The sequence below is a fragment of the Trypanosoma brucei genome, chromosome 8 (genome assembly GCF_000002445.2).
Source record: "Trypanosoma brucei brucei TREU927 chromosome 8, complete sequence".
NCBI classification, from domain to species: Eukaryota; Euglenozoa; class Kinetoplastea; order Trypanosomatida; family Trypanosomatidae; genus Trypanosoma; species Trypanosoma brucei.
In genome coordinates, this window is record NC_007281.1 from 2,022,587 (window position 1) to 2,040,690 (window position 18,104).

The window sequence follows — 18,104 nt, forward strand, 5'->3', positions numbered from 1 at the left end:
GTGTCTCAGTTCTTCCCTTCCTTCCTCACAACACCTTTCCCCTTTTTATATTTGCCTCTACACTGTTGCCATATGGCGAGTCTGTGGAGCTTACCGGGTTACTCTTGCTTATCTACGAAAAGTGGCATTTAGCTCTTTAACGTAAGTACCGCGCTTCCATGTAGTTGATTAAAGGCACATCGCGCCTAGAGGTGACATTGCTGATTGTCGATGAAGTATCTGTTCGTTTTTATTCCTCTATTTATTTATTTTCCTCACCACCTTCCACTTTCTTTTTGTGGGTTGTAGAGAAGGTGGACATATCCAATAAAGGAAGCAGAAGAGTATTCGTGTGAGCGATGCGTAAGTCATTTCTTGGAGCAAGGTTTTCCCCTTTAGTTGTGTGGAACACCTCATATCGCTTTACTTCAAGTACTAACCCTGGGCCCAACCAGCCTGTCACTGGCAGTGCCAATCCGACCGCAACAACACCCAAAGCCGTTGGGAAGGATGAAGAAAAAGAGGAATATAGCATTCCCACGGCAGAAATACTTGACGCGGTGAGACGGCGGGACTTCAGTGCTGTCCAATCGCACGCCGTTGGTATCGCACAGCACAAGTGGAAGGAAGAGCATAACATCCCAGCAGCTTGTGTTGTTTTAACACTGTTCACGTGGTTTTTTGCATCTGGCTCTAGGCGGCGGGCCGAGCGGGCCTGCAGGGCGACAGAGGCACGTGTGGAGGAGGAAGCTGAGCAGACGCTGGAGTTGGTAAATACACTCATTCGAAAGTGGAGGCAAAATGTTCAGCGTGCTGAGCAGCAGTTGCAGTTGATTCTGGACAAAAATGGCGAGCTGACGAAAGATATTGATCGCATGACAAGCGGCCTGCGCCAGTGTTATGTTGACACGCGAGCAGCAGCGAAATGACAGAAAAATAGATGAAGAGAGGGGGGACACTACGGCTGCTTCCCCCTGAGTTGCTCGTTATATATATATATAGTTCTCCAGTACGTAGTAGGGGGGCACTAGCGATGTATGTAGGTCACCATTTTTTGTTTGTTTGTTTAAATCCCCCTAGCTACTTTTTGTGAATGTGTCCTCCTCATGGCATCTGGGCAAACACATAAAAGGTGCTCTGTCTGCACTTCCCACTCGTGACGCCGTGTCGTCCGGCACTTATGTGTGGTCTAGTGACGACATTGCTTTCTGCTCTCCGGACTCTTTGTCTCTTGCCGGCGGGAGGCACACCCCTCATCCGTGTCAGCCAGCGTAAAAGATGCCCATTTCGCAAGTGTTCATCCTTTCTCCTCGTGGTGAGAGAATTGTCTTTAAGGACTACAAACGAGATGCCCCTTCCAACACCGATGAGACTTTCTTTCGCACTTACAAATTCTGGGATGGAACCCACAGGAGGCTCATTCGGCACTCAGCGCCTGAGGGCGACTGCCCTCCATTCTTCACGGAAAAGGGTGTACACTTTTGCTTCGTCAAGCGTAACGAACTTCTTTTTGTTTGCACATCGCTGACAAACACGTCGCCGAGTCTGACGCTGGACATGCTCCTTCGCATTTTGGAGGTCATCAGGGACTACTTGGGTTCCATCTCAGAAAAAGCAGTGCGACAAAACTTCACGTTAGTGTACGAGTTGTTGGATGAAGTGCTTGACCTCGGCATACCTCAGGAACTGAGCACGAAACGGCTGCGGCCGTATATTTTTAACGACATCGTTCCTGTAATGCGGGATAACTTCATATCCATGGATTACCTTGTCGATAGCTTAGGCATCGGGGATATTTTGGAACAGACACGGTGCAGTGATGCAACAGAAACGTCCGTTATGAAGGCATCTGCGGAGCAGAGAAACGAGATTTATGTGGATTTAATTGAGCGCCTTCATGCCGTATTTGACGCTGCTGGACAGGTGGTGGTGGTAGGTGTTGATGGCTCAATCGTCATGAAAAGTTTTCTTGTGGGTACCCCAGTTCTTAACCTGTTCTTGAGCGGTGGATTTGGCGTTAGGGGGTATGAGCTTTCTTCTTCCTTACTTGATTACGTCAACTTCCACGACGAGGCTGACTACAACAAATTCGAGTCTGAGCGACTGCTCTCAATCCACCCACCGGAGGGAGAGTTCACGCTCATGAGTTATCACTGTAGTATTTCAGCGACCACGATGCCGCTCCATCTCGCACATTCGCTGGTCGAGTTGTCAGAGCATCAGTTAGAACTGGAATTGCGCGTGCGGGCGGCTATTCCCGCCGGCCGTTACGCCATAAACGTCACCGTCACTGTTCCTACACCACCGTTCTGTACCGCTGCGGCAGCGGAGCTTAAGGCGGACGTCTCAGGACAAGCATTTGAGCACAGGAAAGAAGAGTGTTGTGCCGTGTGGAGCATTGAGAAGCTCTTGGGGACGGCCGAAGAGGTCTGCAGCATTCGTCTCAGTACGGGTACAGCGGTGAAACCGGATGTTCACCGCAAATTAGGCCCCATCTCGGTGGAGTTTGAGGTCCCGCAGTACAGTCTGACAGGTCTCAGCGTCAAGGCACTGGATATCACAGAGCGTAGCGATGCTTACAACCCGTCACGTTGGATTAGAAACATTGTGTTAGCTGATTCCTACGTATTCCGAACACATTGAAGTGTTTTGTCACTTTTATGGAGTTCTGCACGTCGCAGTGAACGCCGCGATTGGCGGCAAGCTTGTTGAGATTGCTGCTGTCACCACTGTTTCCTGTGGTTTTCGAGCTTTTATCGTCTCATACTGCTTTATTTGAAATGTATATACGCATATTAGTGTCACCGTCTTATGGCATCCTTTGCTTCCCATTTTAGTTGTTTCCTCCCCCCTCGTCCAATAAACGAAATAGGTCTCCAACTCAGTTGTCTGGATCGAATACGATGAAGGGCTCGACTTCCAACTCAGCTCTGTGGGTTACCGCCGACCAGCGCTCGTCCGAGCGGTTAGAAGAGAAAGACGTAGACTATAGTAAGGAGCCGCTTTTCTTCGACATCCCTCCCATACAGCAGGCGGACGCGGCGGTAAGGCCGGTAAAGTCCACAAGAGGAATTCCATGGAGGCGGATTAGGGAGTCGGGTGTGATTGCCCCAGACCTGGACCTTAAACCGCCGTCACCCATAAGAGTCGTGATTGATATCAGAGATAAAAGGGAGAGGAAGGGAAGTAAGGACGATGGGGTTTTTGCAGCACTTCCACCACGTAGTGGCTCTTTCTCCTTGAAAAGCTCACGTGACGTGCCAGGTCCACCGAAAACGGTGGAGGAGTTGTTAGGTGCCCAATGGGGTCCGCAGTGCACAGGGCGGGCATCTTCTGACAGCGAAACAGGATATGTCAGCCCAAGCCTCGTTGAGGTCGCTACCACTGCGGTGACCACCGCCGCCGGCAACAAACATGTCAACCCGCGCTTTACTGGAGACGCCTTAATTCTGAGGTCACCTCGGCAGACACGGGCGGCGCTACTTCGGCGGGAGTTCAACGCCAGAACTGCCAGAGAAAAGGTTTTGAGTGCATTTGCGCAATCGACGCCTCGCTCTTTGCCTACTAGCAAACGTCCATCCATAGACCTTAGCGAAGAATATAACGCTGTGGCCAGGAGAAGGGGCGCCTGGGTAGGGGTAAAGGGCTTTCCAGCCGCTGCAGCTACGTGTGTAGGCTCAGCGTCGTGCCTGGGGTGGCCGACGGGTCTGCCTCCCCGTGGTAAATCATCCGCGTCCCCACGAACCATGAAAAGTGCAACGTCCCTTCCCTTTGACCCACACTCTGTCATCGAAAGAAATAGAGAGTGTGATGACAAGAGGAAGGTGCAGGGCAGCTCCCCGTACTTATCAGCTGTACCATCCCCTGCTCTACGTGGCAACTGCTCGTCGAAAAAGAACACCGGCACCGCCACCAATGAGCATGTTGGCGGTCCGGCGCCACGCATTGCCAGTTGCAGTATTGCTTCATTTGATGATCATTTTTCAAGCACAAGCCCGAGAAAAGGGACGGTGAACAACGAAAACACAGGGAAGAGCCTCACTGATTGGCCAATGACGTCGGTGGCACGGCGGACCAATGTTCCATACGAACTTACCTCGTCTGTCGATAGCATTGATACGGAAGAATTCGATTATGAAAAGTGCCTGCTGCAAAAAAACGACCACTATGCAACTCAGTCCCACGGCCACCCTGGAAAAAACCGTTGCAAACATTCCTTAGGACACGACAACGACTCCTGTCAGCTTAATATTGTTGAAGTCTCTGATGTCACTGAAGTTGATGGGCCAACGAAGGCGGGTCAAGCAGGTCACTGCAGACATAAAATGAATCTGTCCACGGGTTCGTGTGTGCCTTTTTTTCGGGAACTGCTAGACGGGCGTGGGAAACTGCAGGATGACACCTCCAGTATTGCATTCGAGACGCTGTTAGAACCAAATGCCATTGTTGGAGCTACTCTTTCTGGTTTACAAACAGCGCGGAGGGCGGAACCGCAAACCACTAATGAGAGGCTGCGCGATGACACCTCCAGTATTGCATTCGAGACGCTGTTAGAACCAAATGCCATTGTTGGAGCTACTCCTTCTGGTTTACAAACAGCGCGGAGGGCGGAACCGCAAACCACTAATGAGAGGCTGCGCGATGACACCTCCAGTATTGCATTCGAGACGCTGTTAGAACCAAATGCCATTGTTGGAGCTACTCCTTCTGGTTTACAAACAGCCCGGAGGGCGGAACCGCAAACCACTAATGAGAGGCTGCGCGATGACACCTCCAGTATTGCATTCGAGACACTGTTAGAACCAAATGCCATTGTTGGAGCTACTCCTTCTGGTTTACAAACAGCCCGGAGGGCGGAACCGCAAACCACTAATGAGAGGCTGCGCGATGACACCTCCAGTATTGCATTCGAGACGCTGTTAGAACCAAATGCCATTGTTGGAGCTACTCTTTCTGGTTTACAAACAGCGCGGAGGGCGGAACCGCAAACCACTAATGAGAGGCTGCGCGATGACACCTCCAGTATTGCATTCGAGACGCTGTTAGAACCAAATGCCATTGTTGGAGCTACTCCTTCTGGTTTACAAACAGCGCGGAGGGCGGAACCGCAAACCACTAATGAGAGGCTGCGCGATGACACCTCCAGTATTGCATTCGAGACGCTGTTAGAACCAAATGCCATTGTTGGAGCTACTCTTTCTGGTTTACAAACAGCGCGGAGGGCGGAACCGCAAACCACTAATGAGAGGCTGCGCGATGACACCTCCAGTATTGCATTCGAGACGCTGTTAGAACCAAATGCCATTGTTGGAGCTACTCTTTCTGGTTTACAAACAGCGCGGAGGGCGGAACCGCAAACCACTAATGAGAGGCTGCGCGATGACACCTCCAGTATTGCATTCGAGACACTGTTAGAACCAAATGCCATTGTTGGAGCTACTCCTTCTGGTTTACAAACAGCGCGGAGGGCGGAACCGCAAACCACTAATGAGAGGCTGCGCGATGACACCTCCAGTATTGCATTCGAGACGCTGTTAGAACCAAATGCCATTGTTGGAGCTACTCCTTCTGGTTTACAAACAGCGCGGAGGGCGGAACCGCAAACCACTAATGAGAGGCTGCGCGATGACACCTCCAGTATTGCATTCGAGACGCTGTTAGAACCAAATGCCATTGTTGGAGCTACTCTTTCTGGTTTACAAACAGCGCGGAGGGCGGAACCGCAAACCACTAATGAGAGGCTGCGCGATGACACCTCCAGTATTGCATTCGAGACGCTGTTAGAACCAAATGCCATTGTTGGAGCTACTCCTTCTGGTTTACAAACAGCGCGGAGGGCGGAACCGCAAACCACTAATGAGAGGCTGCGCGATGACACCTCCAGTATTGCATTCGAGACACTGTTAGAACCAAATGCCATTGTTGGAGCTACTCCTTCTGGTTTACAAACAGCGCGGAGGGCGGAACCGCAAACCACTAATGAGAGGCTGCGCGATGACACCTCCAGTATTGCATTCGAGACGCTGTTAGAACCAAATGCCATTGTTGGAGCTACTCTTTCTGGTTTACAAACAGCGCGGAGGGCGGAACCGCAAACCACTAATGAGAGGCTGCGCGATGACACCTCCAGTATTGCATTCGAGACGCTGTTAGAACCAAATGCCATTGTTGGAGCTACTCCTTCTGGTTTACAAACAGCGCGGAGGGCGGAACCGCAAACCACTAATGAGAGGCTGCGCGATGACACCTCCAGTATTGCATTCGAGACACTGTTAGAACCAAATGCCATTGTTGGAGCTACTCCTTCTGGTTTACAAACAGCGCGGAGGGCGGAACCGCAAACCACTAATGAGAGGCTGCGCGATGACACCTCCAGTATTGCATTCGAGACACTGTTAGAACCAAATGCCATTGTTGGAGCTACTCCTTCTGGTTTACAAACAGCGCGGAGGGCGGAACCGCAAACCACTAATGAGAGGCTGCGCGATGACACCTCCAGTATTGCATTCGAGACGCTGTTAGAACCAAATGCCATTGTTGGAGCTACTCCTTCTGGTTTACAAACAGCGCGGATTATAACTGCTGATATTTCTGAAGATAGGTGCTCGTGGGTCAACTCCACTGTTTCTCTGGAGTCGCTATCGGACGCTGGCTTGGGAACGAACAACATCGTAGGGGACTTTATGACGTCCGATGTTATTGTGGACTCTTTGGGGGAGAGCCCGCAAGGAAATAGTGGTGTCAGAGATGAGGTACAGAGTGAATCGCGTGATACCTTTACTGGTGAATCAAGTCTAACACCGCGCAGTCTGAAAAGCTGCTTTGATAACGGAGAGACTGATTCGCTGCCGCCCATTTTACGCTCCGGAGCACGCTCGGTGATTGTGCCAAACTCTTCTCGCGTGAGTTTTTCTGGAGCAGGCACTAGGAAAACATTATCCGAGGTCAGGCGTCCATCATCGGATAATGGGGACGGTTGCGTCATCTCCACTCGTTCCTCCTCCCCTCGACTGTGGACTCCATCGAAGATACGAATTAGGGGAGAGGATATACTGGTTCCGAGGCATCATCGCACAGAAAACAAGGGGGTTAGAGTCGACTCCCCGGCGGGTCGTTCCGTTTTGTCAACATACGCTACGCTCCGCAATAGAAATTATCTGGGGCTTATGCGACGGTACTTTCTCACCTGGAAAGGGTTGGCAAAGCATTGTACGACACGAACTGCATCCACTATAGGACAATCACCCACTACCTGTGGAAGTTGTGTGGATGACTCGTCATGTGGCTTTGTTCCCACCACCGCCGTGGTAGCTTCACTTGCCGCAGCCGCAGCCGCAGCCGCCCCCACCTCCTCCAGAGCACATGGCGTCAACAACCCACACAGTGATCCCTCTAAGATACGTAATCTCACTGCGAGGAGTCTTAAGTTGCTTTTAGGTGACAACTATCACTCGGCAGATTACGTCTACAATCATTTGCGTAGGAAGCGACTTGGGCAACCAAGGTCCCACTATAGAATGGTGCCACCGGATGAAGATGATTATGTGTCATCGGGCAGCCGCCACAGGAGCATATGTTCAGCAGAAACAAGCTTTTCGTACCCGTCTGACGATGTGACCACGCCGATATCGATGGCGTGATGTGAGTTGACAGTGATGTTGGGGCGGGTATATGGAACGGAGAGTTTATCCGGTCCTAATTATTTATAATGTATACTGTGCGACTCTGTTTCCACCGGAAGAGTTATTGTGAGTGTCAGTTGGATGCGCCGCGGTGCAGGACCTAGTCAAGGCCGTATGTGCGTCAGCTTGCTCATTCTTTCACGTGGCGAGAAAAATTGGTGGAAAAAAATTGCTCCTGATAGATGGTTTAGAAATGCCATTTTCTCTTTGTTGTTTTCTCACTGTTGCTTTGATTCCTACTTCACGCCTACCTTCATATTCATTTTGTGTACACCGCATTTGTCCTTCGATTTTGGGGTTTGTTGCTTTCCCTATCCTTTGTAGCATTCTGTCTGTTTCCTATCTCTTGTTGGGGCCAGTGGAAGACGCGAAGCATAGAAATCGAGCCAAACATCGTCCACCCGCCCACCCACATAAGCGCATAGAGATACAGGTGGCGTGTGCTAAAGGATAGATCAACTGCACTGAACGTGTGACAGCGTGCCATAACTCTCCCTCCCCTCCCCCCCTCCCCAGGTAGATATCTCCGTGGGATAGGAAAACATGTGGGAAGCCGCTTGCTTGGATGGGTCTCTCAAAGGCGTTCAACAGGAGACACTACGGTTCGAAGAAGACAGCGGTCTACATGAGCGTGATTCTCCGACCATTTGGAGCAAGAACAGCTTAAGATACCACGACACGACACAGCCATACGTGAGGGACGGAGAAGAGAAGCAACGGCAACACACCAATGTGCATTCTATTGTCCTTTCCGACTTGGACAACAGCGGCGAAGATGCTCCGCAGATGCAGCTAAATGAACATAGCGTAAACACTTCTAGGGTGTTGTTCACCTCGAGGGCAGATTTCACGTCGTTCTGTTCCGTGGAAGAGAAAAATCCAGAGAATGCAGAAGTGGCTACGAGGCGCGCGCTCACAATTCACAACAATGCCCGCCAAATTCTTCAGGCTTACCGCGCTTTGAAGTTCACCATTGAGCAACAGGTGTACAGGCGCTACTTTTTGAAGTGGCTGCAACTCCACTGGTCGAGAGGCCCAGTTGGTGGACCCATACAGACATCAGCAGCACTACCCTTGTGCTCCACGCCGCAGGTGGTGAAGAGACAATTGGAAGATGGTATGGAAGGTCTCCTGTGGGACACGGCATCTAAATCAACGCCGTTGTCAGTTCCCAGTAGTATTAAATACGGATTGAGCAGCACAGGGCACAGTGGATCAAACAGGCGACAGGAGCTGCAGAGCGACGGCCAACCATACGAAAGCACGCCACGCAACTCGCCATGGAGTGCGACAAAGGAACCTTCATGTAAGCTTGCTTATGGCGAGAAGCACAACACGCCATCTACGTCAGCCACTCCGTCCAATAAGGACTCTTCCCTTTACTCGTGCAACGTGTCATCCATCCACCCGGACAGAGGAACACCCCAACGCGAAGAATTCCCGTGCCTTCGCCTCCCGGCGCTAGGCACGCCGCGGTCGCAGAGTGTGAACTGACTATAAAGAAACTCGGCACACTCTCGTACACAATAGATGGTAAATGAAAACACCATTCTGGTCTTCATAGACGGTTAGAAGCTCGCTTTTGCAAGATACCATTGACTGACGCTAGTAACGGTAAACACTGATGCCGTACTGGGTTCCGTGCGTAGATCGTAATTGAATATGTTAATCGGCTAGGACATAGATCCAAACCAACAGTGTCTTCTGATGGGTTCCTCGCTCGTTCTCTTTCCCTCACCTTATCTCCTTATATTGCCTTTAGGTTTACAGTAGGTTGCTCATATGTTCCCGCACATAGTTAGAGTTATTTGAAATTTCGACCATTTCATTACAGTGGCGACTGATAGTGGGAATGGCGTTACCGTTGGTGAAGCCACCGGAGATGCGGTAATAAAACTCAGGAGCCTGTATTTCTGCTTTTTTTGCGGAGAAGTATCATCACATTCCAGCCGATGTGTATGATTCTGCTGTAGCGGGGCCTGTGGTTGGTACCTTCGTTGTGATAAGATGGCTGATGGCGGATTTTTTTTTTCTTCGGGCTGTGGTGTCGCCACCCTACGGTGTGTAACAAGATCAAATAAAATGACGCTATAGATTTGTAGAACGTTGGTTGCGGAACTTTCGGCCCTTCATTTACCCTTGGTTGCCGCAGGCGGGAGGCAAAGGGAATCTTCGCGTCCACAGACTTCATTCGCTTACCCGCGTAGCCGACGTCATCAGCTCTCACATCCTTTAATAACAGACTTCAGCACATCGTTCTCTTCGTTGCTCCCCCTCCTCTACCGTGCTTTTGCTCCCATTTTTTTTTTGAAAAAAAAAAACTCGTGGTGTAACAATTGAAAGCAAGTGCAATGGAAGAGTTGGTGGACGTACTCAAGCGGGCACAGTCCGCTGTGCTCCATGCGCAGTACGACTTGATCCAACTCCGCCACCTGCAGGACGAGGGCAAAGAGGCTATCAAAACCTCAGCAGACTATGTGAATAACGATGCGTTGCTGCATCAACTGAGGGCGCAGAGTAAACAAGAAGATGCAGTGCAGCATCTAGAAAGGGGCGTGCGGCTGATGCGAAACCTACTAAAGGACCCAATACAACAAAAACCGAACAACAACGCGGTGCCGCAGGAGGCACCTCAACAACAACAACAAACGGAAAGGAGCGAGCAGGAGTTGAAAATAAATGCGGTGAAGCAGGCAATGCAGCGCTACATCGAGGGCCAGCGCAACCTCAAACAACAGTGGGAGTGGGAATTACATGCCAAACTCACAGCTAAGGACGACTGCATCGACGAAGTGCGCCACAACGCAGCAGATTTAGTGAGACGGGTAACGGAGCGGCGGGTGCTTGCGCGCGCGCTGCATAAGTGGCGTAGGCGCACGGCAAGTCTGGTCGCTGGTTGCGAAAGAAACATTGTAGCGCAGGAGCTAGGAAGAATGAGGACGACACTTGCCAAGAGCTTTGCAGCAGCTCGGGCTGTAGTTGTTTTGCGGCAGCGCTGTTTCCACCGATGGCACTTGCAGATGATGCGCTCGTTGATGCGAAAGGAACAGCAAAAGCATGAGGAGCTGAGTATGAAGCTACAACACGCGGAAGAGGAGCTGCAACGGCAACACGATGTACTTATAGAAGCTTTAGATGCCAAAAGACCTGACGCGGGACTGAAGCTGCAACGACAGCAGCATGAGGAAATATTGCGGCTTAGGTCAGTGGTAGACGGGATGGTGCGTGAGTTCAAGGAGCGGACCGACACTTACATTCGACAGCAGGAGGAACTATCGCAGTACTATGAGGAGCGCCAGGCGATGCTCATGGAGGAAGTAGTCATCGCTGAAGTACGTCGACAACAGCAGGATGAAGTGTTGCGGTGTAGGGTATTTGAAACTTCGAAGCATAAGCAGTGGACCGAGGCGCTTTGTGGTCTTGTTGCTGATTGTGTCAAGGAGAAAGCACTTGCACTGTATAACGAGGCGCTGGCAGCGAACAACGATTCGAATCAGTATTGTAACGAATTGGAAGCCCTGTTGTTGCAGCAGCGGCACGAGGTAATAGAGTCGCTGAAAGCTCGCGTTCAAGAACTTGAGCGCCGCTGCGCGGAGGCGGGGGAACTCTTAGATGGGTGCAATAATGAGTTGCATGAGCGAAACATCGTCATTCGTAGCCTGAAGGAGACCTTCTCACAACGGTTACTTCGTGTCACTACCACGCAACGTATGCATGGCTACTGGGTCCTGTGGCAGAGACATGCGGAGGTTCGTCGCCAAAATAGGCGGCTACACGATGAAAGAATAGTGGCCCAGCAGCAGCGGCTAGTAGTAATGGAGGAGATGGACCGACGGTGTATTATTCAGTTGGAAGATTCGGCTCTGAAGTTGGTCGGGTCGTGGAGGAGCTGCTCGCAAGCGGAGGTGTTGTCGGAGGAGACGCTTGCTGAGCTTTCGGAGACGAGTACGCTTTGCGCTTCACTTCAAGAGGAAGTGGGGCAGCTTAGGTCGTACAACGCTGAGTTACTAGATACACAAAATGCTCAAGTGTCGGCCTGGTTTGCTTCAAAACTAGAGTGCTTGCTCGAAGCAGAGCATGCACGGCGCATGGAGCTACGCTACAGCGAGCTGCGTACTCGCAAGGCTCTTGATAGAATGACAGCGGATCACAACACCGCGGTGATGAGACAGAAATGTGCTGCAATGCAGGTCCAGCTCGACAACTCGCTGAAGCAGCTTCATCATGTTGGTGCTCTCGTTGCTGAGTATTGTGCGCGGAGTGCATTCAATTGTTGGTTGTTGAGCACTGAGCGAAGGCGACACAAGCGAGTGGCAGACAAAACGAGGTCGTGTATCACTATTGGCTCCGTCAGGAGCCTGGACGAGTCGACGCAGCACACCATTAGTGCACCAAGCAAGGAATCAGGGTCACTTCAGATGCAACCACACCATTCGGGGTGGGACAACGCGAGTGAAGTATTACTGCAGCGAGGGCAAGGTGTGGATCAGCAAAGTAACGTCACAAACATGGAGCGCTTGCGGTATAGTACCACCAGTGGGGTCAGCTCGTCTCCCACGGAAACGTGTGTGCGGGTGGGGGACGTAGAGCAATTGATGGGGGTGTGTCACCCGCCATGGACACCCTTAGTTGCTGTCAGTGGGGATCCCCATAAAAGTCCCGGTGGTATACAGTTGAACAGTGTCATGCATTTCATTTTAGCTGAACGGGACACGGTTATAGAGTACACTCACAACGTCGCGAGTGCGGTGTGGAGCGCCGCTGCGGATGCTATTGTTGCACAGCAGTGTGCGCACAAAGCGATAGTGGAGGAACTACAGCAGTACCAGTCTTTTCTGGAAAAGCGCATAGCCGTTTCTGGAGCCGCAGATGCAGAGGCGCCTTACCAGCAGCAGGAGGCAGCTGATCGCATCAAGTTCTTGCAGGAGCAGTGGGAGAAGTCGGAATCAAACACCAACAACTTGAGACTGCAGCTGGAGCAGCTGCAGGCACAACAGGAAAAGGAAAGGGCAACTCAGAAGCGAATAGAATCTCAACTTGCGTCAGTAAGAGAAAGTAGGGACCGCTACGAGAAGGAGGTGGAGGTGTTGCAGCGGCGTGTAGGGGAGCAGTGGGAGCATAATGAGCTTGTTAAAGAGAAACTTTTGGCCTCCCAGCAAGACATCAAATCACTTCAGGCCAAAATAGAGGAAGAAAAGAACCGGTATAAGGAGGATGTTGGTGCATTGCGGAGACGGATAGACGAATACAAGGTCCAGGATGAGAAGGCACACCAAAAGCTGCTCGATGCACAAAAACAAATAGAGTCGCTACTTGCCACCTTGGAGGAGGAGAGGTATCATCATCAGGTGGAAGTAATGAAGTTAGAGGAGCAAGTGGAGGATCAAAAGTTACAAGAGGAAAAGGCGCAGAGAGCCGTTGATATTGCTAGTGCAAGCCAAAGTCGAGAGATCTGCATGCTCAGGGCGGAGACGGCGCGCCTGTCTGCACAGTTAGAGGAGGCCCAGAAGGAGAACGAACTAAACAGTGCTCTACGTGACACCATAAGGCAGTATGAACGGACGCTCGCTTCGTTGGAGAAAGATGTAGTTGTACGTACAGGTGAATTCAGTGCCTCCCTGCAAACGCTGGCGGACTTGGACGGTTTTTCCAATACACTGCTCCTACGCCACAAGCAAGATGTGGAGCAGTTGTTCGAGTTATCGAAAGTGGTGGGAGGAAGCGGTGGCGGATATCTTATAGAGTCAGCAAAGGCTGCGTCAGAAGGACAGCAGGCCGAGGAAGTAGACGCGAGTACTGCAGAGGGGACTGTGAAGAAGCAAGAGCAGCAAAACAGTGGGGAGCTGCAGCAGCGGCTGAGCGAATCGCAACAGCTTGTGGACTCGCTGCTCTCTACGCTGGAGAAGATCAACGAACAACACAAGAAGGAGGTGACTGAGCTGCAGCAGCACTTGAAGGAGCATCGGCGACGGGAGGAGAAAATGCAGAAAGCAGCCGCTGCCGCGCGTGCAAACTATGAGCGAGAAATGTGTGTGCTACGGGCGGAAGGAAAGCGACTCACTGCCCAGGTTGAGGAGCTCATGGCGAGTACCAGTACTGCTGAGCAGAAGCGGGAGTTAGTGGGGCTGGAAACACAGAAGCAACTGGAAGAGGCACACAACGAGGTGAAAGGGCTTAAAACGGAGCTGAAGACAATGGCGATGCATCATGCCATTGAGTGTGACCGCCTCCGCACAACGGTCGACGAGCAACGAACCACTATTGAATCACTAAAGAAGGGGATATGCGGTAGCCACAAGGATGGTACCGGCTATGGACTTGCAACCGGCGATTTGCTGCAGCTTATGGAGGAGATGGTTGGCTTGGCCTGTGAGCATACGAACGAAAAGGCGCAGTTGTATTTAACGTGCTGCGCAGGGGAGTGGTTCAGGCAAGAGTGCATAGAGGGCGAGAGGAGGTACAGCAGGGGCGCATCGGAGTTACGTGAGTGCATGGAACTGTTGTTAACGACACTCGGCCGAACCAATGCCCAATACCAAAAGGAAAAAGATGACAATGAAAAACAAATGGAGGCATTGCAGCAACTGATTCGGCAGCAGCAGCAGCAAAATGATGCCGAACAAGAAGCAGGGGCAGAGGAAGGGTGCAAACGGCCCACAGAGTGTCCGCTGCGTTCTTCTGCAGGCGCAGAGGGTGGAGTTACATCATCTCAGCCATGGCTTTGCTGTCGTTGCGATTCGCCACTGCAGCGTGAAAGGAGCAAAGCGGAGGTAGTTCAATCTATTGCCCGTTACTCCGATATGTTACAACAACAACACGACAAAAATCGCAGCCGGCTTGAGCAACTCAACAAACTCGTGGCCCAGGTCGATGAGCTTATGGAGTATGGCCGCTCTCTTTCCCTCCCCGAGCAATAACCCTCCAGTTGACGGGAAAAGTCATTTTACGCACATTCGGCACTCTTCTTTCTGTGCTTACTTCTGGATGCTGCTCTTCCTTTTTGTGAACATCACCCCCATCCCCGGGGTTGTTTCTCCGGCTTTTGGGCGCAAAGTGTTTTCAAAAGATGAGAGTTTTGGATTAGATACAACTTTGATAGAACCGTTACTTTTATGGGGAATGTTCATGTTGCTATAGTCACGGCGTGGGAACGTGTGATCTGTATTCTCCATTTATATATGACTCCTATACACTTCTTCATATATACCCCTTTCCCCATCCGTTATATACATACATCCGCATGTCAGTGACTGTTCGGCTTTGAAGCATGGCTTCGCTTCCATACACCACGGCCATCTACCGTGTGGCCCCGTGCAAGTTCATTCACTCTGCTTATTCTAAAAATGCTTAACCTTCGTCATTTTACTTATCGTTATTTTTTTTCTTCGTTTCTTTTTTTGTTGTTTCCTTGCATCCGACATTCTTGTAGGAAACACTGCTGCCAGGTACACTGTGCGGCAGGAAGGAATTGGGGTGTCACTGTACAGTGAAGACCATAACGCACCCAGGAAGCACGCGTACCACCTAGGGTGAGGTGTGAAGGATAGTTCAATAGATCGAGAACACGAGGGAGTCAAGTACAGTCCCGCTTAAATTTACTAAAGTGTGGCTCGCACACAAGTTTATACTAGGCACACATAAATACTTATTGTTTATAAGGATTTCTCTCGCTCAAGCTGGGATTTACCCACGCACAACGATTGTTGCGGCACAGAGATGGATGATGGACCTGACCCTCTCACCAAGGCGAAGTTGTACACAGCCATGTCGGACGAGGAATCGTGGGCGGAAATGGGCGTCGGCATTGTGTTTATTGTAATGCGCACCGTGGCCAACGAAGCAGAAGATAGCTACGAAGGGGGATGTGGCGATAGGGCGGAGCAAACAGTTGGGTGTCTGGAAATGGTTGATATTGGTAACCCGCGAGAGCTGTTAATCAGTACGCCCATTAGCCTCGAGGATATCTACGTTGTTCAGCAGGAAACCATTCTCTTGTGGTCAGATGTGGCGCTTGGTCGCCTTCTCTCTTGCAGCTTCAACACAAAAGAGGGATGCGATAAGATCTATTCGGAAATATTAGATTACCAGCGCTCACGTCGGCCTCCAACCGAAGTCGGGGGGATGAACAATGGTGGTGACGACGGAGGAGGTCTTGTAGTCGCTGGGAGTGAGGCTGAGGGCTACATTGATGGGTGTGGAGGACCTCTGGCACTCTGCAGAAACTGGTTGGTATGCCGTGAAAATCTTCCAACTATTATTTCTGTGATGCAGACGAACCCACAGCGCTTCGGACTATTCGTTCGGAGTCATGAGACGTACATTAAGGAGTTGGTAGGCCTATTTGAATATTGCAAAGACGACAACGACCAGCGGGGCATGAACCTCATAGGGACAATCACAACTACACTCTTACATCAACCGTTCTGTACAGACGGGAAAATTATCTCACAATTTATTGACAGGGAGGTTATTGACAGGGTTCTCCATGTTGTGCAGTTTGCTATTGGAAGGTGTGATAGTCAATCGGGTTTCGTTGACATTGCCCAACGGCGTGCGACATTTCGTAATCCGCTTATGCTTCCAGAGAGCACTGTGTTGAAGATTCACGAACTGCATGCGTGTAGTTGCCTGAAAGACATGCTTCCAGTCTCCCTTGATGAGGCGGACGCCAGCCCTTCTTCTCTGCTCAACAATTACATAATGACTAACAAGGGCCAGCTGGTGGACGACATTTGTAGGTCGCGCCGCTTTCTACCGGAAGCTTTTGGGCGTGCTTATGACGACGTTAAACTTGCCTTTGAAGTTGTCGCCTTTCTGCATGACATGTGCAGGACAGTGCGAATGGCTGCAATGCCTATGGAATACAAATTTTCCATATTCGAGTCTATAGTCACTTCCTCGCTCATGCCCTTTCTTCGTTTCGTTGTTTCTGAGGCGGTGGCCTTGTACGGTACAACGACATGGGAAGAAAGGCAGCAACAGAGACCAATACCAGCTGACATATCACCAGGAATGGCGCTGTCGATGGTGTGTGATATCATTAGCAACTGCCTCATATTCTACCCTCCAGGTCGTGCCGCGCTCATCGAAGAAAGTCGCTCTGAGCCTGAAGGCTGCTTACTTGAGTTGTTGCTGCAATGTGTTGTGGTAAGCTGTAATAATGCTGAGTTGCAGGCGGCGGTGGACGTTGTGGTTTCTTGCGTCACTTGTGCGTATCCGCAATCGGCGGTTAACGTGACGATGAGCACATCGTCCAAGTGCGACATCATACGATTTTGGTTAGGGGGAGAAGATGGGAAACGTCGGGCGCCGCTACTATTGCTTACGGATTGGCTCATGGACGCCTTACACTCAATAGACCATGTGGCACGAGGTTCGCAACTGGAGGCACGCATCCTTCACATACTGCGAGTGTTGACAGCACTTGTTGGTGCCGTTGATGGCCCCCTCAGCCGCTCACTTGCCACCGTGCTACAGCGGTGCGGTCTCCTGCAACGTCTGAATGTCGCACTACAGTCTTCCGTCCGTTCGGCCGCCAACGTGCAGGCGTCTGTTGCGTCGTTTATTGCTTCGCTGTTGCAGTGTGGCAAACAGTGGATCGTTTCGTTGCTGTTGCTCGACGATGGTGGAGCGCTGCTTGACGCAATCATGGTTCGCTATTTAGCGTGCAGTCCTAGAAGTAACAGCGTTCTCAGTTCATCGCTTGCCCACATTATTGAATGCGTGTGCCGAGCAATACGTTCTGAAAAGGGGGACATGCTGCGCCACCCACCATTTCACGGAGGGGTCAATAATCCTTTCGTGCATTTGTTGGGATCCGGCGAAGATGGAAGTTTTCCCATTACTAATGTAAGTGAGGAGGTTTCTGACACTTACGCGAACAGCAAGAGTATCTGTCAAGACACTGGAAACCGATTGTGGCAAACATACGGCAAGCGCATGAGGCAGCGCTGCCCTGCTCTTGCAGCCCGTTTGGAGCACTCACTGCTGGAGACACCCGAAGAAGCCGCTTCTGTCGACGCCGATACCTCAAGTGTGGCGAGTACGCTGGACCGTGGTCTTTGGGGTGGTAAGGACACCGAGTTTGAGTCGTTGATGGCTGAGTTTGGTGTTGATATTCCGCAGATGAGCCAACAGACGCCACCGGTGGTTTTTGGAGCGTTTGCCGACCAGTCTCCACCCGAGACTCATAGCACAGCTACTGCACAGCAAAATACGAGCAGAAATGGGTTTCAGTCAAATGACCGTTGTGATCAAGAAAATGATAATGAAGAAGGTGACCCATCGAGTGAACCTCCCTCAAAACGGTCTCGATCTGAGTCACCATCTGCAACTGCCGTTGAATGAACGTGTAAACACCTGATGACGTAGGGGGTGACGGTCCGTCTGCATATCTTTGGGGAAACCGTTTCGGGCTTTCCCAACCGCTTTAACAAGTAGTAG

At 51.0% G+C, this 18,104-nt stretch overlaps 6 protein-coding genes across 6 annotated transcripts, besides 2 other annotated features; all 6 read left to right on the plus strand.

The window, feature by feature from the left end:
• Positions 1-18,104: part of a sequence feature (sequence corresponds to BAC RPCI93-10K10) that runs on past both edges of the window.
• Tb927.8.7040 (hypothetical protein, conserved) lies at positions 339-908 on the plus strand (the record flags this gene model as incomplete). The annotated part of the gene is made up of 1 exon (XM_842441.1): positions 339-908. One exon carries the CDS (start codon positions 339-341, stop codon positions 906-908), a length of 570 nt encoding a protein of 189 aa, XP_847534.1.
• Positions 1,258-2,622, plus strand: Tb927.8.7050 (mu-adaptin 4, putative; the record flags this gene model as incomplete). Its single annotated transcript, XM_842442.1, has 1 exon — positions 1,258-2,622. The coding sequence occupies one exon, from the start codon at positions 1,258-1,260 to the stop codon at positions 2,620-2,622; it is 1,365 nt and encodes a 454-aa protein (XP_847535.1).
• Tb927.8.7060 (hypothetical protein, conserved) lies at positions 2,883-7,619 on the plus strand (the record flags this gene model as incomplete). Its single annotated transcript, XM_842443.1, has 1 exon — positions 2,883-7,619. One exon carries the CDS (start codon positions 2,883-2,885, stop codon positions 7,617-7,619), a length of 4,737 nt encoding a protein of 1,578 aa, XP_847536.1.
• Positions 4,374-6,553: a sequence feature (Region contains nine 124 bp repeats in tandem, number of repeats uncertain.).
• On the plus strand, positions 8,205-9,155 carry Tb927.8.7070 (hypothetical protein, conserved; the record flags this gene model as incomplete). Its single annotated transcript, XM_842444.1, has 1 exon — positions 8,205-9,155. The coding sequence occupies one exon, from the start codon at positions 8,205-8,207 to the stop codon at positions 9,153-9,155; it is 951 nt and encodes a 316-aa protein (XP_847537.1).
• Positions 10,013-14,578, plus strand: Tb927.8.7080 (hypothetical protein, conserved; the record flags this gene model as incomplete). The annotated part of the gene is made up of 1 exon (XM_842445.1): positions 10,013-14,578. One exon carries the CDS (start codon positions 10,013-10,015, stop codon positions 14,576-14,578), a length of 4,566 nt encoding a protein of 1,521 aa, XP_847538.1.
• Positions 15,378-18,008, plus strand: Tb927.8.7090 (hypothetical protein, conserved; the record flags this gene model as incomplete). The annotated part of the gene is made up of 1 exon (XM_842446.1): positions 15,378-18,008. The coding sequence occupies one exon, from the start codon at positions 15,378-15,380 to the stop codon at positions 18,006-18,008; it is 2,631 nt and encodes an 876-aa protein (XP_847539.1).